The sequence below is a fragment of the Leptonychotes weddellii genome, chromosome 9 (genome assembly GCF_054177405.1).
Source record: "Leptonychotes weddellii isolate Sample4059 chromosome 9, ASM5417740v2, whole genome shotgun sequence".
Taxonomy (NCBI): domain Eukaryota; kingdom Metazoa; phylum Chordata; class Mammalia; order Carnivora; family Phocidae; genus Leptonychotes; species Leptonychotes weddellii.
In genome coordinates, this window is record NC_138377.1 from 81,466,735 (window position 1) to 81,485,325 (window position 18,591).

The 18,591-nt window shown below is 41.0% G+C and overlaps 1 protein-coding gene across 2 annotated transcripts in view; it reads right to left on the minus strand.

Annotated features, from left to right (window-relative positions):
- SPPL2A (signal peptide peptidase like 2A) overlaps positions 1–17,276 on the minus strand; it is a 51,189-nt gene extending 33,913 nt beyond the window's left edge. For both annotated transcript variants that reach the window (XM_006741199.3, XM_081831072.1), the window contains exons 1-5: positions 17,076–17,276; positions 3,671–3,790; positions 3,167–3,349; positions 2,429–2,518; positions 1,597–1,730 (exon numbers count right to left, since the gene is read on the minus strand). In XM_006741199.3, the coding sequence (XP_006741262.1) occupies positions 1,597–1,730; positions 2,429–2,518; positions 3,167–3,349; positions 3,671–3,790; positions 17,076–17,141 (593 nt within the window). In that variant the 5' untranslated portion in view covers positions 17,142–17,276. The remainder of the gene's footprint in view (positions 1–1,596; positions 1,731–2,428; positions 2,519–3,166; positions 3,350–3,670; positions 3,791–17,075) is intronic.
- Positions 17,277–18,591: the final 1,315 nt, after the last annotated feature.

The window sequence follows — 18,591 nt, forward strand, 5'->3', positions numbered from 1 at the left end:
TTTATTTATTTGACAGAGAGAGACACAGCGAGAGAAGGAACACAAACAGGGGGAGTGGGAGAGGGAGAAGCAGGCCTCCCGCGGAGCAAGGAGCCCGATGCGGGGCTCGATCCCAGGACCGCCTGGGACCATGACCTGAGCCGAAGGCAGCCGCTTAACCAACTGAGCCACCCAGGCACCCCTAAAATAAAAATTTTTTAAATGCCATAATCCTGCAGGTAAAGCATTCCCTCTCTCCCAACCTGGCTATGAAGGTAACAAATCTCTGTTTTTGTCCATCATCATGTTTTATGAATAAGAAAGTTTATACGTACTCCTCTCTCATCTCCAATTTTCTTGAGGAGGAGCTTGCCCTGACATGTATACAAAGCTTGCCTTGCTCACTCAAAGTGTGGTCTGTGGGCCAGCAAAAGCACTTGGGAGCTTCTTTAAAACATGGAATCTTGGCCCCATCCCAAGCCTACTAAATCTAAATTTTTATTTTAATGAGATCTCAAGACATTTTGTATGCACATTACAGTTTGAAAAGCACTACTCTAGAGAAGAAACAATTTACACGAATAATTTATAATATATACAGAAGTACAGTGAGAATCTATATTAAATGGGAAAACATTTTCAATGAATCAGTAGCTCTGGGGAAATTATTTATAAAGTTTCACCAAATAATTAGAAAATGACCTTGGAGATCTTACATGCTATGCTTTATAAAGATTAATAATGAAAACAATTCTTACATGAAAATATGTGACGGATATATATGTTGATACATGTTTTCCATTTATGGAAAATATTTAAAGCTCAATACTCTAGAAACCTACACTTGTTAAATCCTAAGATTTTTCTCTTGACATGAGTCAATCAAATTTTATTTTAAGAAATTACAATTTAGCTTAACTTCATTTAGTTGTAAATTAGCCCTTTTTCATGAAACCTACAGATCGATTCATAAAATGAATATATTGTTCTTTATGCATCAAATATGCTCTGCGCACATTTTTAAATTCAGAGTTATAAATATGAACTGATCCTTTCAAACAATGTTGCCTGCTTTCATCCAGAGCCAAAGGTACATAACTGTAAGAAGACCCGCTTTAGGTTGTTACTAAACAGGAAATCTGAATTTTATGTAATTTGGAATTCCTATATTTAAATTAAAATATGAACATGCTTCATAGCCTCAGAATTCCTAAAGCATTAAACACAATGATGAGGTCACATTGTAATGACTGCTCTCAGGAGGAGCTGAAATCCCCTGCCCCACCTTTTCTTGCTTATTTTCTTCCAATCCAAATAAATAGGCCCACAAGGACACCAAGTATCTTCATCTTTTCTGGGAGAGATAATTAAACAATTTAAAAAGTCTTTGATGTAATTTCAATGTTCGCCTACCAGCAGGAGAGTTAGAGGAAGCTGTAACTTCCTTTTCAGTGAAAAGTTAAATGACCTACAGGAGGACAAACCTGCAATCTGATCTTAATAGCACTATATTCTGAGGTCAGGTAAATTTTAAATGTTGTTACATGATTAAACTGAATATCAAACAATAATTTTTAGCCATTTATCACAAAAACACTGAAGTTTAATTAAACTTACAATTCAATTAGTCCACTCCAGTATCCTCCTAATGCCACAGTGAACACAGCAATTACAAAAATAACCACCATAGTATAGTCAAAGTTAGGCCATGATGGAGAATACATTTTCACAGTAATGTTATCTCCAAGAGTCTGAAAGACAAAATAACAAAAACCAGAATTAGTTTTCTTTCTCTTCCAGTGGATGGTAGCAATATTCCAATTTCACTCTGAAACGGATACTATAGAGGCAAGAACACTAGAATCATTGTTGGCAACATGATATATTCTCTTGTCAGAATTATGAGGCTATGCTTTGGTTTATTAAATCTTGAAAGTTCGGTGTTTCACATAGTCACAACCTGTTCAGGGATTTAAGGGTAAGATAAATGATATAACACAGAGACTGTTAAAGAAGTCAAAACAAATAAATATCCTTTCTTTTTTTTTTTTAAAGATTTTATTTATTTATTTGAGACAGAGAGAATGAGAGAGAGAGCACATGAGAGGGGGGAGGGTCAGAGGCAGAAGCAGGCTCCCTGCCGAGCAGGGAGCCCGATGCGGGACTCGATCCAGGGACTCCAGGATCATGACCTGAGCCGAAGGCAGTCGCTTAACCAACTGAGCCACCCAGGCGCCCCAAATAAATATCCTTTCTAAAGTCAGGGCTTGGAAACACCTTGTGCCCACTGAGAGGTGAACTCTTCTCAAACAAAGACTTGATAGGACTTTATAGCTTCTTAGAGCTTTATAGCAAATGGAGCATATATAATTTAAATTAAGTATCAGTGGTTAAAAGTAAAGAATTGTACTACACATAAACTTTGTATAGTATATAATTACTATTTTACCTGCTTCATATCTATAAAATCTTTGCGGCTTATAAATGCAATCAGTATTTTCACATCATGAAATTCAGATTTGTTCCCTGAGGGAGGAAACTAAAAGAAAAAAAAGACATTATGACAACTTATGAGCTACTAATATATTTACAGAATAAAATACAAATTATTCCTTTAAATATAACTTTTTTAAAATTATAAAACAAAGTTTCCTATGTTCTTTCTTGATATTATAGTAAGAGTTCTCAAACTGGAATCCTTTTAGCATAAACTTAAACTGACTTACATACAGGTATACATATGTGTGTGTGTGTATGCGTATTACACTGAAGTTTAATTAAACTTACACACACACACACACACACACGTTCCTAACAAAGTCTTATTCACTTTAGGAACAGAAAAGAACTTACAAAGTTTTCCAATTAAATGCTTATCACAGCGAGAACGTTTATTTTTAAGTTTTTATTACTATTATTTTTTTAAGTAGGCTCCACGCCCAGCATGGAGCCCAACATGCAGCTTGAATTCACAATGCTGACATCAAGACCTGAGCTGAGATCAAGAGTCAGATGCTTAACTGACTGAGCCACCCAGGCACCCCCAGAATGTTTATTTTGAAAGAACCCTACCATCAGATTATTCAAAGCTCAGCCCCTAAACTACACACCAAAAAGGTAGTTCAATACTTGTGAAACGTGATATATATCATGAGCTCAAAAGTTAGTACTAAGTTTTAAAACTTACTAGGACACTGTTATTGGCAACCAACAATGCTTCAGCACCTCCTGTTTGTGCAATTCTGGCTTTTTCAAGAATATGGCAGGTTCCCCACTGTACTATAACTGCTTTGCTCTTTATTCCATCAGGTGGAATATCAGAAAGATTGCATAGTGGTGTGGTAGTCAGATTCATCAAACTGATGGAGGTCTGGAAAGAAGAAATGTCTTTAACATAATAAACATCGTAATTCACAAAAATGCACTCAGTGACAAAGTATCAATATTGGTTTAATAGCCGGTTCTTTTAAATTAGAAATGGTTTATGACAACCAGGCTTTCAGGTAAGTATTTTAAAATTCCCTAACTTGTTTTTCCCACAGAGAGAAAAATACTTAAGCCAAAACAATAGTTATTGTTTATTGATCATTATATATTACAACTAGTTCACACACTAAAACATAATAATCACTCATTCTCACCTTTCAATAATTTTATGTTTATAAATAAATAGTAACTGTGGTTTACTTACTGCATTTTCTAGGGTATTTGGAAGGGCTGTCCAGTGAGGGTTATATAGCATACAGTAGTCCTTAGATGGTAGAGGTTTGCCACTTGCAGACGCGTGCAGGATTGCTTCCTGGGCAGCTGTCTAGGACACGAATAATAATTTTCACACTGGTAATCATTTGGTTTGCCAATAACTAAGGATTTTAATAATGCTACTTATAAATAGGTTTGGCCACACCTCCTTAAGAGGGAAGGTCTTCCAATGAATTTATTTCTTCTTGTTTGAGGAAATATTGAAACTATACACATTCACCCAGAACACATTCTTTTAAGGAAAATAAGTCACTTTCTTATGGGGACACAATTGTGGCCCTTGTTATAAGGGCCATATCCCACAGAAGACTGTTGCTATGCGATAACTTCAATACTCCCTTCACACCTGAAACTTTCCTTCCCAATCTCTTATGAGTTATTACTTCATTGTTTATGTAGCATAAAAGAAAATGCACTTGAAATCCCTCAACTCGTCCACTCTCACATTGTTATTTAACAATAACACTCACATTGTTATTTAAAATTGTACCGTAAGTCCTAGTCTCAGCAATCAGAATTTAATGTCTATAGCAGCATTATCAACAATAGCCAAATTACAGAAAGAGCCCTAATGTCCATCGACTGCTGAATGGATAAAGAAGATGAGGACTATATACAATATAGTCAGGAATATTACTCAGCCATCAAAAATAATGAAATCTTGCCATTTCAATGATGTGGATGGAGCTAGACAGCATTATGCTAAGCAAAATAAGTCAATCAGAAAAAGACAAATACCATATGATTACGCTCATATGTAAAAATTTAAGAAACAAAACAAATGAACATTTTTTTTTTAAAGATTTTATTTATTTATTTGACAGAAAGAGACACAGTGAGAGAGGGAACACAAGCAGGGGGAGTGGCAGGCAGAGGGAGAGTGAGAAGCAGGCTTCCTGCTGAGCAGGGAGCCCAATGCGGGGCTCGATCCCAGGACCCTGGGATCATGACCTGAGCCGAAGGCAGACGCTTAACGACCGAGCCACCCAGGCGCCCCCAAATGAACAAAATTTTAAAAAAAAAAAGAAAAACAAAACAAAGACTTTTTTTTTTTTTTTTAAGATTTTATTTATTTGACAGAGAGAGAGCTAGTGAGAGCAGGAACACAAAGCAGGGGGAGTGAGAGAGGGAGAAGCAGCCTTCCGGCCGAGCAGGGAGCCCAATGTGGGACTCGATCCCAGGACCCTGCGATCATGACCTGAGCCAAAGGCAGATGCTTAATGACTGAGCCACCCAGGCGCCCCCCCCGCCCCCAAAAAAGACTAAATACAGAAAACTGGTGGTTGTCAAGGATAGGGGGATGGGTGAAATAAAGGGGAGTAAGAGTACACTTATTTTGATGAGCACTGAGCAATGTAGAGAAATGTTGAATAATTATATTATATACCTGAAACTAATATAACATTGTATGTTAATGACACTTCAATTGAAAAAAGAAATGCACAAAGAAAAATGTATAAGGATAGTCACAATATCATGTTACAGAAAAAATAAAGTCAACAACTTTCACTAATAAGGAGCCCATTACATTATGATATGCATAGTACATAGCTATTAAAAAGAACTAGATCCATCTGTAGGAACAGATGTCCACAGTGGGAAAAGCAAGTTCCAGAGAGATATTTATAGTGTAACCCTATTTTTTGTTTTAGGTAAGCTCCATGCCCAATGTGGGGCCTGAACTCAGCACCCAGAGACCAAAAGTCACATGCTCCACTGACTCAGGCACCCCAATGTAACCTGATTTTTATTAAAAAAAAAAAAGTGACACCCCCCCCCCAAAGTTCCCTATGTGTATCTGTACATTTATGTGAGTTTGAAGATGTGAAGAGAGACACACCAGGCTATTTTAAAAAAGAGAGAAAGATGGGGAGCCTGGGTGGCTCAATCATTAAGCATCTGCCTTCGGCTCAGGTCATGGTCCCAGGGTCCTGGGATTGAGCCCCACGTCGGGCTCCTGCTCCGCGGGAAGCCTGCTTCTCCCTCTCCCACTCCCCCTGCTTGTGTTCCCTCTCTCGCTGTGTCTCTCTCTGTCAAATAAATAAATAAAATCTTTAAAAAAAAGAGAGAGAAAGAGAAACAAAGGCAAAGGTGATAGTGTGAAAAGATTGGAGAAACTAAAAAGGAAAAACATTCAAACAAAACAGAAAGGTATAAAGTCCCTCTCCTCTTATCCTGGCTCTCAATCACACTCTTACTTAGGAGTTTCTGTCATATCTTTCCAGACACTATCCACATATATTTAATATATATGAATATATATACATATATATATATACATGAATACATGGATACATATCTCAAATATGTATAGTTTTATACATGAGGTCAAACTATACTGCTCTGTAGCTTTTCTATACATTTCTAAATTTACATATTAGATTTTCCATATTGACACATATACACTACCTTCTTTTACACAATATATAATATTCAGTGTTACTTTTAAAATTACAAAAACTAAGAGATTTTTAAAAAGCTTAAATGTTCAAGGAAGTACAAAGATACTCAAAAAGGGAAGAGTTATTGCTATAAAGGGATTAAAATCTTCCCTACAATTGAAGAAAATTCAGCACTGATAAAAGCAAAACTCACTGATACTGGAATTACTAAGGCAAAACACAAATTTTAATGGAAGATTAGTATAAAAAAGTAGAACCATACACAATTGTAGAATAGTTAGTATTCAATGTGAAACATGCCACAAATTTCATGAGCAAACTACCATACCTAAACAATTTCAGCATTTCCACTACATTTTAAAATATCTTAGTAAATTTCTTATGGAGATTGTATAGCTTCAAAAATTTAGTTTATTAACAATAGCTATCATGAGCTTTGGAGTTAGAGACCTGGGACAGAATGGCGGTTTCACCATTTACTGCCCATGTTCCAAGTCATTTAACCTGTTTTAAGCTTCAACATCCTCAGCTTTGACAGAGTTGTCATGAAGATTAAGTTAGGTAATGCAATTATCTGCATGTATTGAGCTCTTAGTAAATGGTAACTATTATCATTAATTATTAATAAGACATCTAGCAACCTGCCAAGTACTTGTGTCATGCACAAGAAATATGAGATGATAATTGGTTGCTTAGGGTTTGGTGGGATATGGGGATATGAGGTGATAGTTAAAGGATGTGGGTTTCTTTACCCACACACCCCCTGCCACACACATGCACAGCCTCCCCCATTATCAACATCTGCACCAGAAGGGTACATCTGTTACAATAAGTGAACATACATTGATCATTACTACCCTCAGCCCATAGTTTATATTTAGGATTCACTCTTGGTGTTATACATTCTATACATTTTGACATGTATCCACCATCACAGTAGCCTGTGGAATAAGGGATAGTTTCACTGCTGTAAATATCCTCTGTGTTCCACCTATTTGCTTCTTTCTGAGCTGACGTGTTTTAAAATGGACGTGTTAATGGTTGCACAGATCTGTGAATACACTAAAAGCCACTGCATTGTACACTTCAAATAGGTAAACTGCATACTATGTGAATTATATCTCAATAAACCTGCCCTACCCCAAAGAAACACTACACAAGAAATTAGTCTTACTAGGAAGATGAAATAATCAGAAACAGAATGTGATTAAAGTCAAGGAGTCTCTAATAAAAACTTTGGTAGTTCTTATGGTGTTAGAAATGCAAATTCTTGGGCCCTATTCCAGATCTACTGAATCAGAAACTCCCAGGCAGTTTATTTTTACAAGCCCTTCTGGAGATTGTGTTACTTGTTAGAGTTTGAGAACCACAGCGACAGGAACAGAGCTTCTCAAGATTTATTGTGCATACAAATCACGTAGCAATCATATTTAAATGCAGATTTTGACTCAGTAGGTCTGGATGGAGTGTGAGATTCTGCATTTTTAACTAGCTCCCAGGTGATGCTGCTGCTGCTGGTATATGGACGACACCTTGAGTAGCAAGGCTCTAAGAGAACAGAGTAGTGGAAACTGCATTACTGTGGGTCAATTAGTAGGGAAGCATAAAGAAAAAGGCTTGAAACTCAGTGTCCCTTCAAGCCTTACAAACATCAAATTAGATGAGGCTTGTGGTCTGCCCACATGCCAGCGTTAGATCATTTGACAAAGATCCTATGATGGAAGGGCAGGATACCTTCCTTCACGTCTTCGAAGTTAGAGATACGCAAAACAATTGAATTCACAGTTGGTTAACTGTGGTCTGGTCTTCCATGACGTTAGTCAACCTTTAAAAATTATGTTTGCATTTTCAGTCAGTAATGAAAATATTCTCTTAGTAAAAAGCTTAGTATCCAGGGCTTAAAGGGATTTAGGGATAATACTCTAGGCCCTTCATTTCATAGCTCTAACAGGTCCAAAATGATCAAAATGAAGTGGTCTCAGGGGCCAAGATTAAAACTGAGCTCTCCAAAACCTAGACCAGCCATCTTTCAACTCTATCATTTCAAATTCCTTCCTGCAGTTTCATCCCCAAGCAACTCTTAGTGCCCAACCAGCACCCTCCAGTTTTATACTGGTTGCATGCATCTCTGCATTAGCTGTTCATTCCCTCTTCTGTGATACTGGTGTGGGTCTCCTACCACCACTCAAATTCCTCTAATACCCACTTAGTTCCTCCAACATCATTTCTTTATACTCTTCTAAATACCCCCAATTCTAGGTCGCTAGAGCTTCATGGAATTTCTTTTCCTAGAACAACTTCTCCTTACGGCTCACCCCACATCTTCCCTCTTCACCCCAGGTCCTGCAAGTACTGACTGTGCTATCAAGCTTTCTCCAGGACCATCAAATCAGCAGTTTTACACCAGTGCCTTCATAGTCACATCTTACTTGATCCTTGATCCTCACACACAAGAGAAACAAGTTGACTAGCCCATGGTATGAAGTAGCACTTCCTTTTCTGCCTCAAATTTACCTCCATAAAACTTCATGGGATGTCTGTTGCTCACACACAGTTCCCAATTTACTTTATCTAGATCACCTGACTTCAATCATATTCCCTATCATCTTCTTTTCAAACCCAAAATATTGGTGTGTAAGTCTATCTTAATGTTACAGTTACCTATTCCTTTGCTCACTTTTCTCCTAAACAGCTTTCGGTATGACAGGTGTCAAATGATTACCAAAAGTCTAAAAAAGGAACAACTGCAACGATGTATATTATACTCCCATCCCTGCACACATACTATCTCCCCATTTTCTCAGACCAGTCAGACCGTAAACAAAGGGACATGTACGGGAGCTTTACTTTATCAGTATACTTACAGGGAGTCAGCCTTGCACTGACCTTCACATCCCTGTCTCTTGGGAGTCCATCCATGCTGGACACGCTCATCTTCCTGGGCATTTGAATTCCGGGCTTCTGTTCCAACAGCCTCCTGATGCTGACTCACCAGCCCAATGTTAACCTAGTGAGAACAGGCCTGCTCTACTTCTGTCCAACCTAATAGCACAGTTCAAGGATTCTTCTTTCACCCTGGTTCACAGATTTGGTTTGTCTACCCTTCTTTCTTCTTCAAATGGTATCTTCTAGCAGATCTCTTTTCCAAATTTGAGTCTTCACATATTCCTTTTGAAAAGAACAATTCTCTAGCTAAAAATGTATCTACCATACTATCCCCTACCCTGTATCCATGCCACCCTTTGGGTCTGCCAGAACTCTGTATCTTGGCCCATCTTCACCTGATCAAGAAGAACTCTGAACAACGCAATGTTAACCTTTTCCCATGTGTATATTTAATTCCCTTCAACAGCCTCAACAGATTCGTCAAGCATGGTTCTTCTTTTTTCCTGGAGATTATGCTCAATACTCTGTACAGCAATTTCTTACTTATTATAGATCAGTGCTTCTTGAACTTTAACGTTCTTGTTAAAATGCAGATTCTGATCCAGCAGCTCTTAGGTGGAGCTTATGATCATGCATTTCGAACAGGCTTCCAGGTGATGCTCTGATACTGGTCCACAGAGTACATGCTTATAGACTTCATTATGAATAGTGGTGAAACTCACAAGTCTTCTAGACATTATCGGGGTCCTCCTAGGAATTTTCTCAAGAGGTGAGTCACACTGTACCTGCAGTCTGCTGGTATAGCCAATATTCATATTTTTGGCCAGTAGTTCCATTCACCCAGGAGTTCCTTCAAAACTCTTCAGTATATGCATCCCTGGGTCCCAGCTTCCCCCACCCCCTCCACAGTCTCTTAATTAAACCAGGTTCATGTTATTTGTGTTGTTATCCATTAGATATACAACATCCTTCAGTTTCAAGGGGCAATGTATGAATGTGACTGTGATTCTCTCTCCAATTAACACCCTGGCAATCTTTCTTCATAAAATCTACAGATTAAATTATTTCTGTGTTTTTAGACACCAAATACAAGAGCTGGGGCTTAGGGGTAAATTCTGTTAATAAACAGAATTTATCCATAATGAAAACCAGCAATTAAAAAGACACTATATTCCTAAACCGGAAGATACAAAGTTTCAATGTAATCCCTGAATGATAAGTACAATGCAGCAATAGCCACCTACCCCAGCTCCCTTACATCACAGCAATGTAGGAGGTATCCCTGTCTTTATAAACATCTTTCTCTTTACACAACTACACAGTTAATAGCAATACAGTAAGAGTAGGAAGGGGCCTCTACAGCAAAGACAGAGTTGAGGTTGTGTGTCGTGAATGACATTCCAAAGTTAGGTGTCAGTAACTTTCTGATCATTCACTATTATATATTTTCTACGCCTGTTTCCTCCCTAATAAGTTATATAATCAACAACCTGCATTGTTTCTACTCCTACCTCCAGGAATCAGGTTTATAGAAATGATGCACTGAAAGTGACTAGACCCAGACCCATAAAGATTAAGTGTAATCTTAACTACTTAATTAGTGGCCCAGCGGGTGCTAAGGTATCAAACAGGTATTTACAGGGAATCAGAGGAGTCTGTGGGCCATGGGAAAAGTCGAGCCAGCATTATCCTTGTGCTTAGAGAATCTGGGGATATGTATCGTACAGGCGAAGAGGTATTAGGGTGTGGGGAGGAGACATTCATTTATTCAGTATTCTGCAGTCTATGAGACCCTAGGGGAGACAGCAGAGAATGAGTCTGGTAGAGTTTCCCCTTCATGGGGCTCCTATTTTACTAGTTACCTAGATCTATCCTTCTTCTTGGTTTTCCCTAAGTAATCTCTCAACTGTTACAGAATTTATGATTTACACTAGAATTCACAAATTCAAATGACTACAAGGCCAGGCAATATAAATGCATAAAAAGTTGATATAAGATCACAGTGCATAGCGATGTTTGGCAAATTCTGACCTAAAAACAATGAAATTTTTAACAAAATTTTAGCATCTTGGAGTAAGGATCTATACCTGGAGACTTTATGGTCTAGAGTGTTGTAAACAGACCCAATTTCAGCTGATTTTTAACCAAAAAGTTATCAAATATATAACATACATGACTTCTATCTTTAAACCCTTTTCTTATGAATAAATAAATTTACTAATTTATCCAATTAGTCTTCTGACATATTCTCGATTCACAAGAAAAATTATTGCACAACATAGTGGAAAAATATCAAGGAATGTCTAGAAACCCTGGGTTCTAGTCCTTTTTCATGCCTTTCTGTATGATCTAGGACAAGTCATAATCTTCCTGAACCTTCTCAGGATTATTTTGAGAGGAGAAGTAGGTTACATTTTGGGAAGGAGAAAGCACAGCCGTCAGTGACTGATAAAGCAGACAATGGGATGCAGAATCCTCAGAGGTAGGCTAGAGAAGGTTGAAAAAAAAAATTGTGAAGAATCTAAAAGTTAAGGAAGGAATGTGACAAAACCAGCATGTCTATTATTGGGCTGTTGTAACAATATACCACAGACTGGGTGGCTTAAACAACAGGAAATTTTTTTCTCATAGTCTGGAACATAGAAGTTCAAGATCAAGGTGCCAGCATACTTGTCCTTACTGATTTCTGCTAAGGGATCTTTTCCTAGCTTGTAGATGGCTGCTTTCTCACTGTGTATTCACAGGGTTGGGAAAGAGAACAAGGCAACAATCCCATCATAAGAGCCCCACGCTGGTGACCTCATCTAAATCTAATTATCTCCCAAAAGCCAATCTCCAAATACCATCACACTGGGGGTTAGGGCTTCAACCTAAGAATTTGAGGGCACACAATTCAGTCCACAGCATTTTGTCCCTGGGCCCCCAAATTCATTTCCTTCTCACACACAAAATACACTCATTTCATCCCAACAGCCCCCAAAGGCTTATTAACTTATTCCAGCATCAATTCTTTTTTTTTTTTTTAGGATTTTATTTATTTGACAGAGAGAGACAGTGAGAGGGGGCACACAAGCAGGGGGAGTGGGAGAGGGAGAAGCAGGCTTCCCGCCGAGCAGGGAGCCCAATGTGGGGCCCGATCTCAGGACTCTGGGACCATGACCTGAGCCAAAGGCAGATGCTTAATGACTGAGCCACCCAGGCGCCCCCAAGCATCAATTCTAAAGTCCAAGTTTCACCCAATATCATCTAAGTCAAATATGGGTGAAACTCAAGATACAGTTCGTTCTGAGGCAAAATTCCTCTCCAGCTATGAACCTGAGGAACTAGATTAAGTTATATGCTTCCAAAATATAATGATAGGACAGCACTGGGTATACATTTGCATTCCAAAAGAGAGGGGCACCTGGGTGGCTCAGTCAGTTAAGCATCCGACTCTTGATTTCCACTCAGGTCACGATCTCAGGGTCCTGAGACTGACGATCAAGCCCCGAGCTGGACTCTGTGCTGGGCATGGAGCCGGCTTAAGATTGTCTCTCTCTCTCTCTCTCCCCCCCTCTTCTGTCCTCCGCCCCCCCCCTTAAAAAAAGGGGGTGGAATCAGAAGGAAGTAAGTGGTGACAGGACCCAAGCAAGTCTATTTTTTTAAGATTTTATTTATTTATTTAATTGAGAGAGAGAGACAGCGTGAGGGGGAACAAAAGTAGGGGGAGTGGGAGAGGGAGAAGCAGGCTTCTGGCTGAGCAGGGAGCCTGATGCGGGGCTCGATCCCAGGACCCCAGGATCATGACCTGAGCCGAAGGCAGTCGCTTAACCAACTGAGCCACCCAGGCGCCCCAGGACCCAAGCAAGTCTAAAACCTAGCAAAACAAATTCCATCAGGTCTTAAGGATCAAGAATAATCCTTTTTGGTTCAATGTCCCATCTTCTAGGCCCACTGGAAGTCAAGCCCACTGAGCCCCCCAAGGCTCCCAACAGAGGCATAAGGCCTGCTGAAACTGAGGCAGTGGCCTGATGATCTCTGATTTGCCTTTGGGGTCATTTCTCCTCCTTCTTGAAGCATAATCCATGTTCACAGCCACACCGCTCCATCATCCCACCTGTCAAATCCAAGAAGTCCAACAGCCTTTCTTCATTTTGCCACATCTCTGTCCCCTTCAGTTCAAACTGGCAGTATTTCTGCTCGAAAATCCTGTAAACTCTTTATCAGATGGTTTCCAGCCACACGCTTAATGTTCTTTTCAGAACAAGCTTCCTCATTTCTTGCAATATGGAGAGGCTAAGAATTTTCCAAATCTTCAAATTCTAGTTCTTTTTTCCTTAACAATTCTATCTTTAATTCTTCTCTCTCCATTTACACTTTAGTATAAGCAGTCAGGAGGATTTACGCTGCTCCATCAACACTTTGCTTAGAAATCTCCTCAGCTAAATATCTAATCGCATTGCTCACAATTCTTCCTGCTACAAAGCACTACATCACAGTCCAGCCACGTTCTTTGCCATTTTATAATTAGGATTGCCCTTCCTTCAGTTTCTAATAACATGTTCCTCATTTCTGAGACTTCACCAGAACTGTCCTTAATGTCCATATTTCTGGCATGCACCTCAAGCTTCTTCTGGCCTCTACCCAGTTACAAAGCTGCTACCACATGTTTAGGTATTAGCTATTGCAGCACTGCCCTCCTGGTACCCAAATCTGCCTTAGTCAGCTTGGGCTGCCACAACAAAATACCAAACAGTGGTTAGCTTAAACAGAAATTTATTTTCTCACAGTTCTAGAAACTAGAAATCCAAGATAAAGGTGCCAGCATGGTTGGTTTCTGGTAAGAGTTTTCTTTTTGGCTTGTAGATGGACACTTTCTCACTGTGTCATCACATGGTGCGGGGGTGGGCGTGGGGGGGTGGGCGCAGGTATTAGGGGAGAGAGAACAAGCTCTTTGGTGTCTTTTCTTACAAGGCACCAATCCATCACAAGTGATCTATCCTCTGATCTCTCTAAACCTACTTATCTCCTAGAGGCCCTCTTTCCAAACACTATCACACTGGGGGTCAGGGCTTCAACATATGATTTTGGGGAGACACAATTCAGTCTACAACACAGCAGCTCAGCATGTCCCCGATAGCTTGGGTAGCAAAACATACCTTCTTTCCCCAAGAGGATGAGAGAGGAGCGCAAAAGAGAAAGAATTAAAGAAGATTCTCTGAGTTGGTGTAGTATACCAAAGGAATGCAGATTTCAGCAAGCGATTTCTCTGCTGGGGATCCTGAGTATCACTTCACTGTAATAAGTTCAAGATGTGGCTATGTAACACGTCAAATTCTTTGAAGTAAAGAAAACATGAACAGAACTTTGGTAAAAACATTATGGGAAAGATTCAGGATTCTCCAGAGAACTTTGAAGCAATTTTAGAAAACCGATTCAGGCTAAACTTACTCATTTTCTTTGAAACATAACTCTGTGACTGGGTCCAAACACTACTATGAAATAAAGGCCTAACGGTCGTGGCTAGGGATGGGGGCTGGACTGGGGAAGGAGGACTGTGAGATGGAATCATGGCAGGGCCAAGAGAGAACTAACCACCTGGCACACACTCTTATTTCTAGACTTAAATGTTTAATGGGCTTAGAAATCATCAAGACAGCCAGATGTACTGTAGCTTGAGTTTAATAGGTCACGCTGATGTGAGGGGGACAAGATGAAGAGGGTAAGCTATGTGATGCTGAAGGGCCTTTCCAATACTCAATCCTCTTCCTGTTCTACAAAGATGTGGTAGTGGTTTCTGGAGACTATTTGCTGCTTCTAGATGAGGATACTGGCCTTGTCCTTACATAACTAAAGGGAAAGCTGGTAGCAGGACCAGCTTCAAGAGCCCAAAAAGGAGAAAGGAAATGATTAAACTGCCATCATTCATTCAAATGAACACAGGCCACCTAGAGCTGTAAGATTAAGGAAGAAGAATAAGCAAGGGCTTCAGGGAGAAAAATGGTAAAAAGACAAAAAAAATCCAAAAGACTTCAGACAGTGCTGGAGGAAAGGAAGTAGGTATCCAGTAAGCAGAAAGGAGAGAGAGTGCTCCTGCAGAGGAAAGGTACACCAGATTTGAGGTCCTCAGAAAAGGAAAGAGATCATTTCAGGAAGGGTCAAGAAAACAAACCCACAAGAAATCAACAACAGAAAATCAGTAATAGTGGTTGGCACTGAAAATGATCTTTACAACTCAAAAAGATCTTGTCACTTTATTCACGCTCATTGGCACAGTGCGTAGCATATAATAGATGCACACTAAATATCTGCAGAGGAAAAAAATGTTACTGAGTCCCAAAACAGCCCTGAGAAGATCCTCCCAAAAATCAGTACAGTGAGATACAACAAAATATAAACGTGCAATATAAAAAGAATAAAATCTACACTGTGGGAGATGTAGGCTAGCTACAATTTAGAACAGGGACGACCTTTAGATTTGTGAAGCCCTTGAAATCCCACTCTGCTCACATTTTTTAGCAAGGCAGTTCAGAGCTTTTGATTATAATTTCAACGTGAGTTATCAGCAGTTGATGTATTATTAAACTAATTACTGTGTTGGCAAAAGATTAGTGGGAATGTGATATATAGGATATATTCATATATCTATAAATCTATATATCTATCTAGGTTATAGTTTCAGGTGTATTTACATACCACCTCATTGTTATCCTTTAGACATATTGTAGTGGTAAACTACAGTTCAAAGAATAAGACTAACACTGTGCCTTTGTTGTTCTCTTTATATTGTACTTCCCCTCCACCCCACAAAAGCAATTTTTAGATGCACTATCTCATTCATGTTCCTAATGCTGCCTAACAAAGTTAGTACACCAAAGGCACTTAACCATTTTAGATTTTGATTTCTTAATAAATGTTAAAGACACTTTTAAATATACTCATTAACAGTAAACCTTTAAATAGAGAATGCAAAATACACTCTTTCAGAGAAGTTACACATCTAATGGAAAGAACCAGAGAGGCATACATACACCATATCAATTCCGTGTAGACAGAGCTCACAAAAGTTTCTGACCTCAAACTCCCTAAGTCAAATTTCCAAGAAATAAAAACTGAAACACCGAACCACCGAGGTCCTGACCATTCGCTGAAGCTCCGTTTGCTTGATGCTGAATTTTTAAAAAAGATTTTATTTACTTGAGAGTGAGCAAGAGAAAGAGCGAGAGGGAGCACAAGTAGGGGAAGAGGCTGAGGGAGGGAGAAGCAGACTCCCCGCTGAGCAGGGAGCCCATCCCAGGACCCTGGGATCAAGACTGAGCTGAAGGCAGACACTCAACCGACTGAGCCACCCAGGTGCCCCATTGACGTTGAATTTTAAAACATTGTTATTTTTCCTAATTATGAAAACACACCTATGAACACATTATTTGTTACTGTTACTTAACCGACTCCCCTCCCCATTAAACTAGACGGAGAACTGAAAACCACAGAGATATTACACTTTGATGTGTCTTTTAAAAAATTATCTTAAGTTATTACTATTACCCACACCCTCCCCCACCACACACACAAAGAAATCGAATGAGCCCTACAGGGAAGCAGGAACGAGGAGGAAGCCAAAAAAAAAAAATCTGTATTCGAGCAATAAAGCGCAGTCTTTGAACCGCTAAACACCCCGGGGACACGTATAATTTTTTTCTTCTTCTGGAGAGTGAAAGAGATCAAGATGCTGTAAGAAAGGGTAGACGATAAAACTCAGGTCAATTTAAAATGCCCGGAACCGTGAAAAACTATAGAGAATCCTCAAGGTCAAAGTAGCAAGAAGGGCTCCGCGGAAGAGCTTGCTCGGGGGTGGGTATTTCGAGGACTTCAAAGGACAGGAATGGGGGTGGGGTGGGAAGACGGGAGGAAAGGGAGCGAAGGGGAGGCTGGAAGGAAATGGAGAAATGGGAAGGGGGCAGGCCGTCAAGGCGCTGGCAAAGGAGTCGCCCGGGGGTGGGGAGGAGAAGGGGCAGGGAGCCCCGGCCCCGCCCCGGGGAGGCCCGAGCTCCCGGCCGTCCCCCTTACCAGCCGGAGCAGGAAGCCCCAGAGCAGGGCGGTCGCGGCCGTACGCAACAGCCGCTGCGGCCCCATCGGACTGCTGGGCGCCCGGCGGCGCGGCGCTTCTCGGCGGGCACAGGCTCCGGCTCCCGCCGCGTCGCTGCCTCCGTGGCCGGGCCGGACGGGTGCGGACGGCGGGGGTAGGAACGGGTCGCCGCTGCTGTTGGGGCCGCCACTGCAGCGCCGACTTCCTCTTCCGGCTCCGCCCAGAGGACGCGGAAACCCCCGCGCGCGGCACGTGGAGTCCGGGTCCGCGCGCGCCGCCGGTCGGGCTGTTTCTCGGCGCTCTCGGGTCCCGGCGTTGGCAGGTCGACGAGTGTGGGTCTGGGCGTGTCTCTTTTTCTTTCCAGCTGCCTGACCCGAACTCTCCCCAGAGTCCGGGGAGGTGGGGGACGGGCGCCCAAAGCAACTTTTTCCATACCCTCTTCCTTCTAGGAGTCACCGTGCGCCTGCTCTGTATTCCAGTACCAACCCGGGCGTCCGGGCCCAAACTCTGCGTGCGCTGAGCCTTAATTCATCTGCCCACCGGCAGGTCCCGGTCACTCACACGTAATCCCAAATACGTCCACTGGGTCCCAAACTGCTGCGACCTCTGTATCCAGATGTTTCTCTCCTCCAAACTGATCTGTTTAAGACTCCGGGAGACCCATTATCCACATACCAGCCCTAGATATAAATCAAATCATTTCACTCCCCATCGCACTTAGCACAAAATCGAAACTCCACTCTGGCCTACAAAGTTCACATAGTATGGTCCCTGTCTTCTTCTCTGACCCCATCTTCACAACTTTCCCACGCTTCACATCCACATGGCCACCTTTGGTTCTTTTGTACTGGTAGTCCTCCCTCCTGGAATGTTTTTCTCAATACCGGTTCATTGGCATTCCCTCATCAGCTTAAGTGTCACTTCCCCAGAGGGAACTCACTGACATACCCATCGAAGGGAACCATCCAGTCGCTTTCATTACCACGTGGCTTATTTTAATTCTCTGTAAAGCACTTTTCACTCTCCTATTCTCTTGCTTATTTATGTGTTCATTTATCGGCGATGTCGCCTCCCACTTAATAGCGAGGAGTGTCTTTGCTTTGCTCACTGCCATATCCCTCATATCTACAATATCTGGCATAAAGTAGGTTCTCAAATATTTGTTGGATGAATATTTAATTCTAAACACTGAAAAGGATGCTGTCCCTGCCATCCCACAGCTGAGTTTATTAGCAAGGGACACAGATGTGTGAGCAAACATAGTTCAGGACGAATAGTGACTCTTTCGTTTGCACAAGATGCCACGGGAGTATCAAAGGAACATATAAAAGGGGTGGCCAGGAAAAATTCCAACTTAAGCTGAGTCTAGAAGGGTGAGTTAATTTTAGCCAGGCAATGGGCAGGGGAAGGGGGAGGCTTCCAGGAAGAGTGAACCAGTAGTGGCAAAGCCAAAGGTGACCTTGGAGGAACTGCAAAACTTGGGCGCGGCTGAAGTTA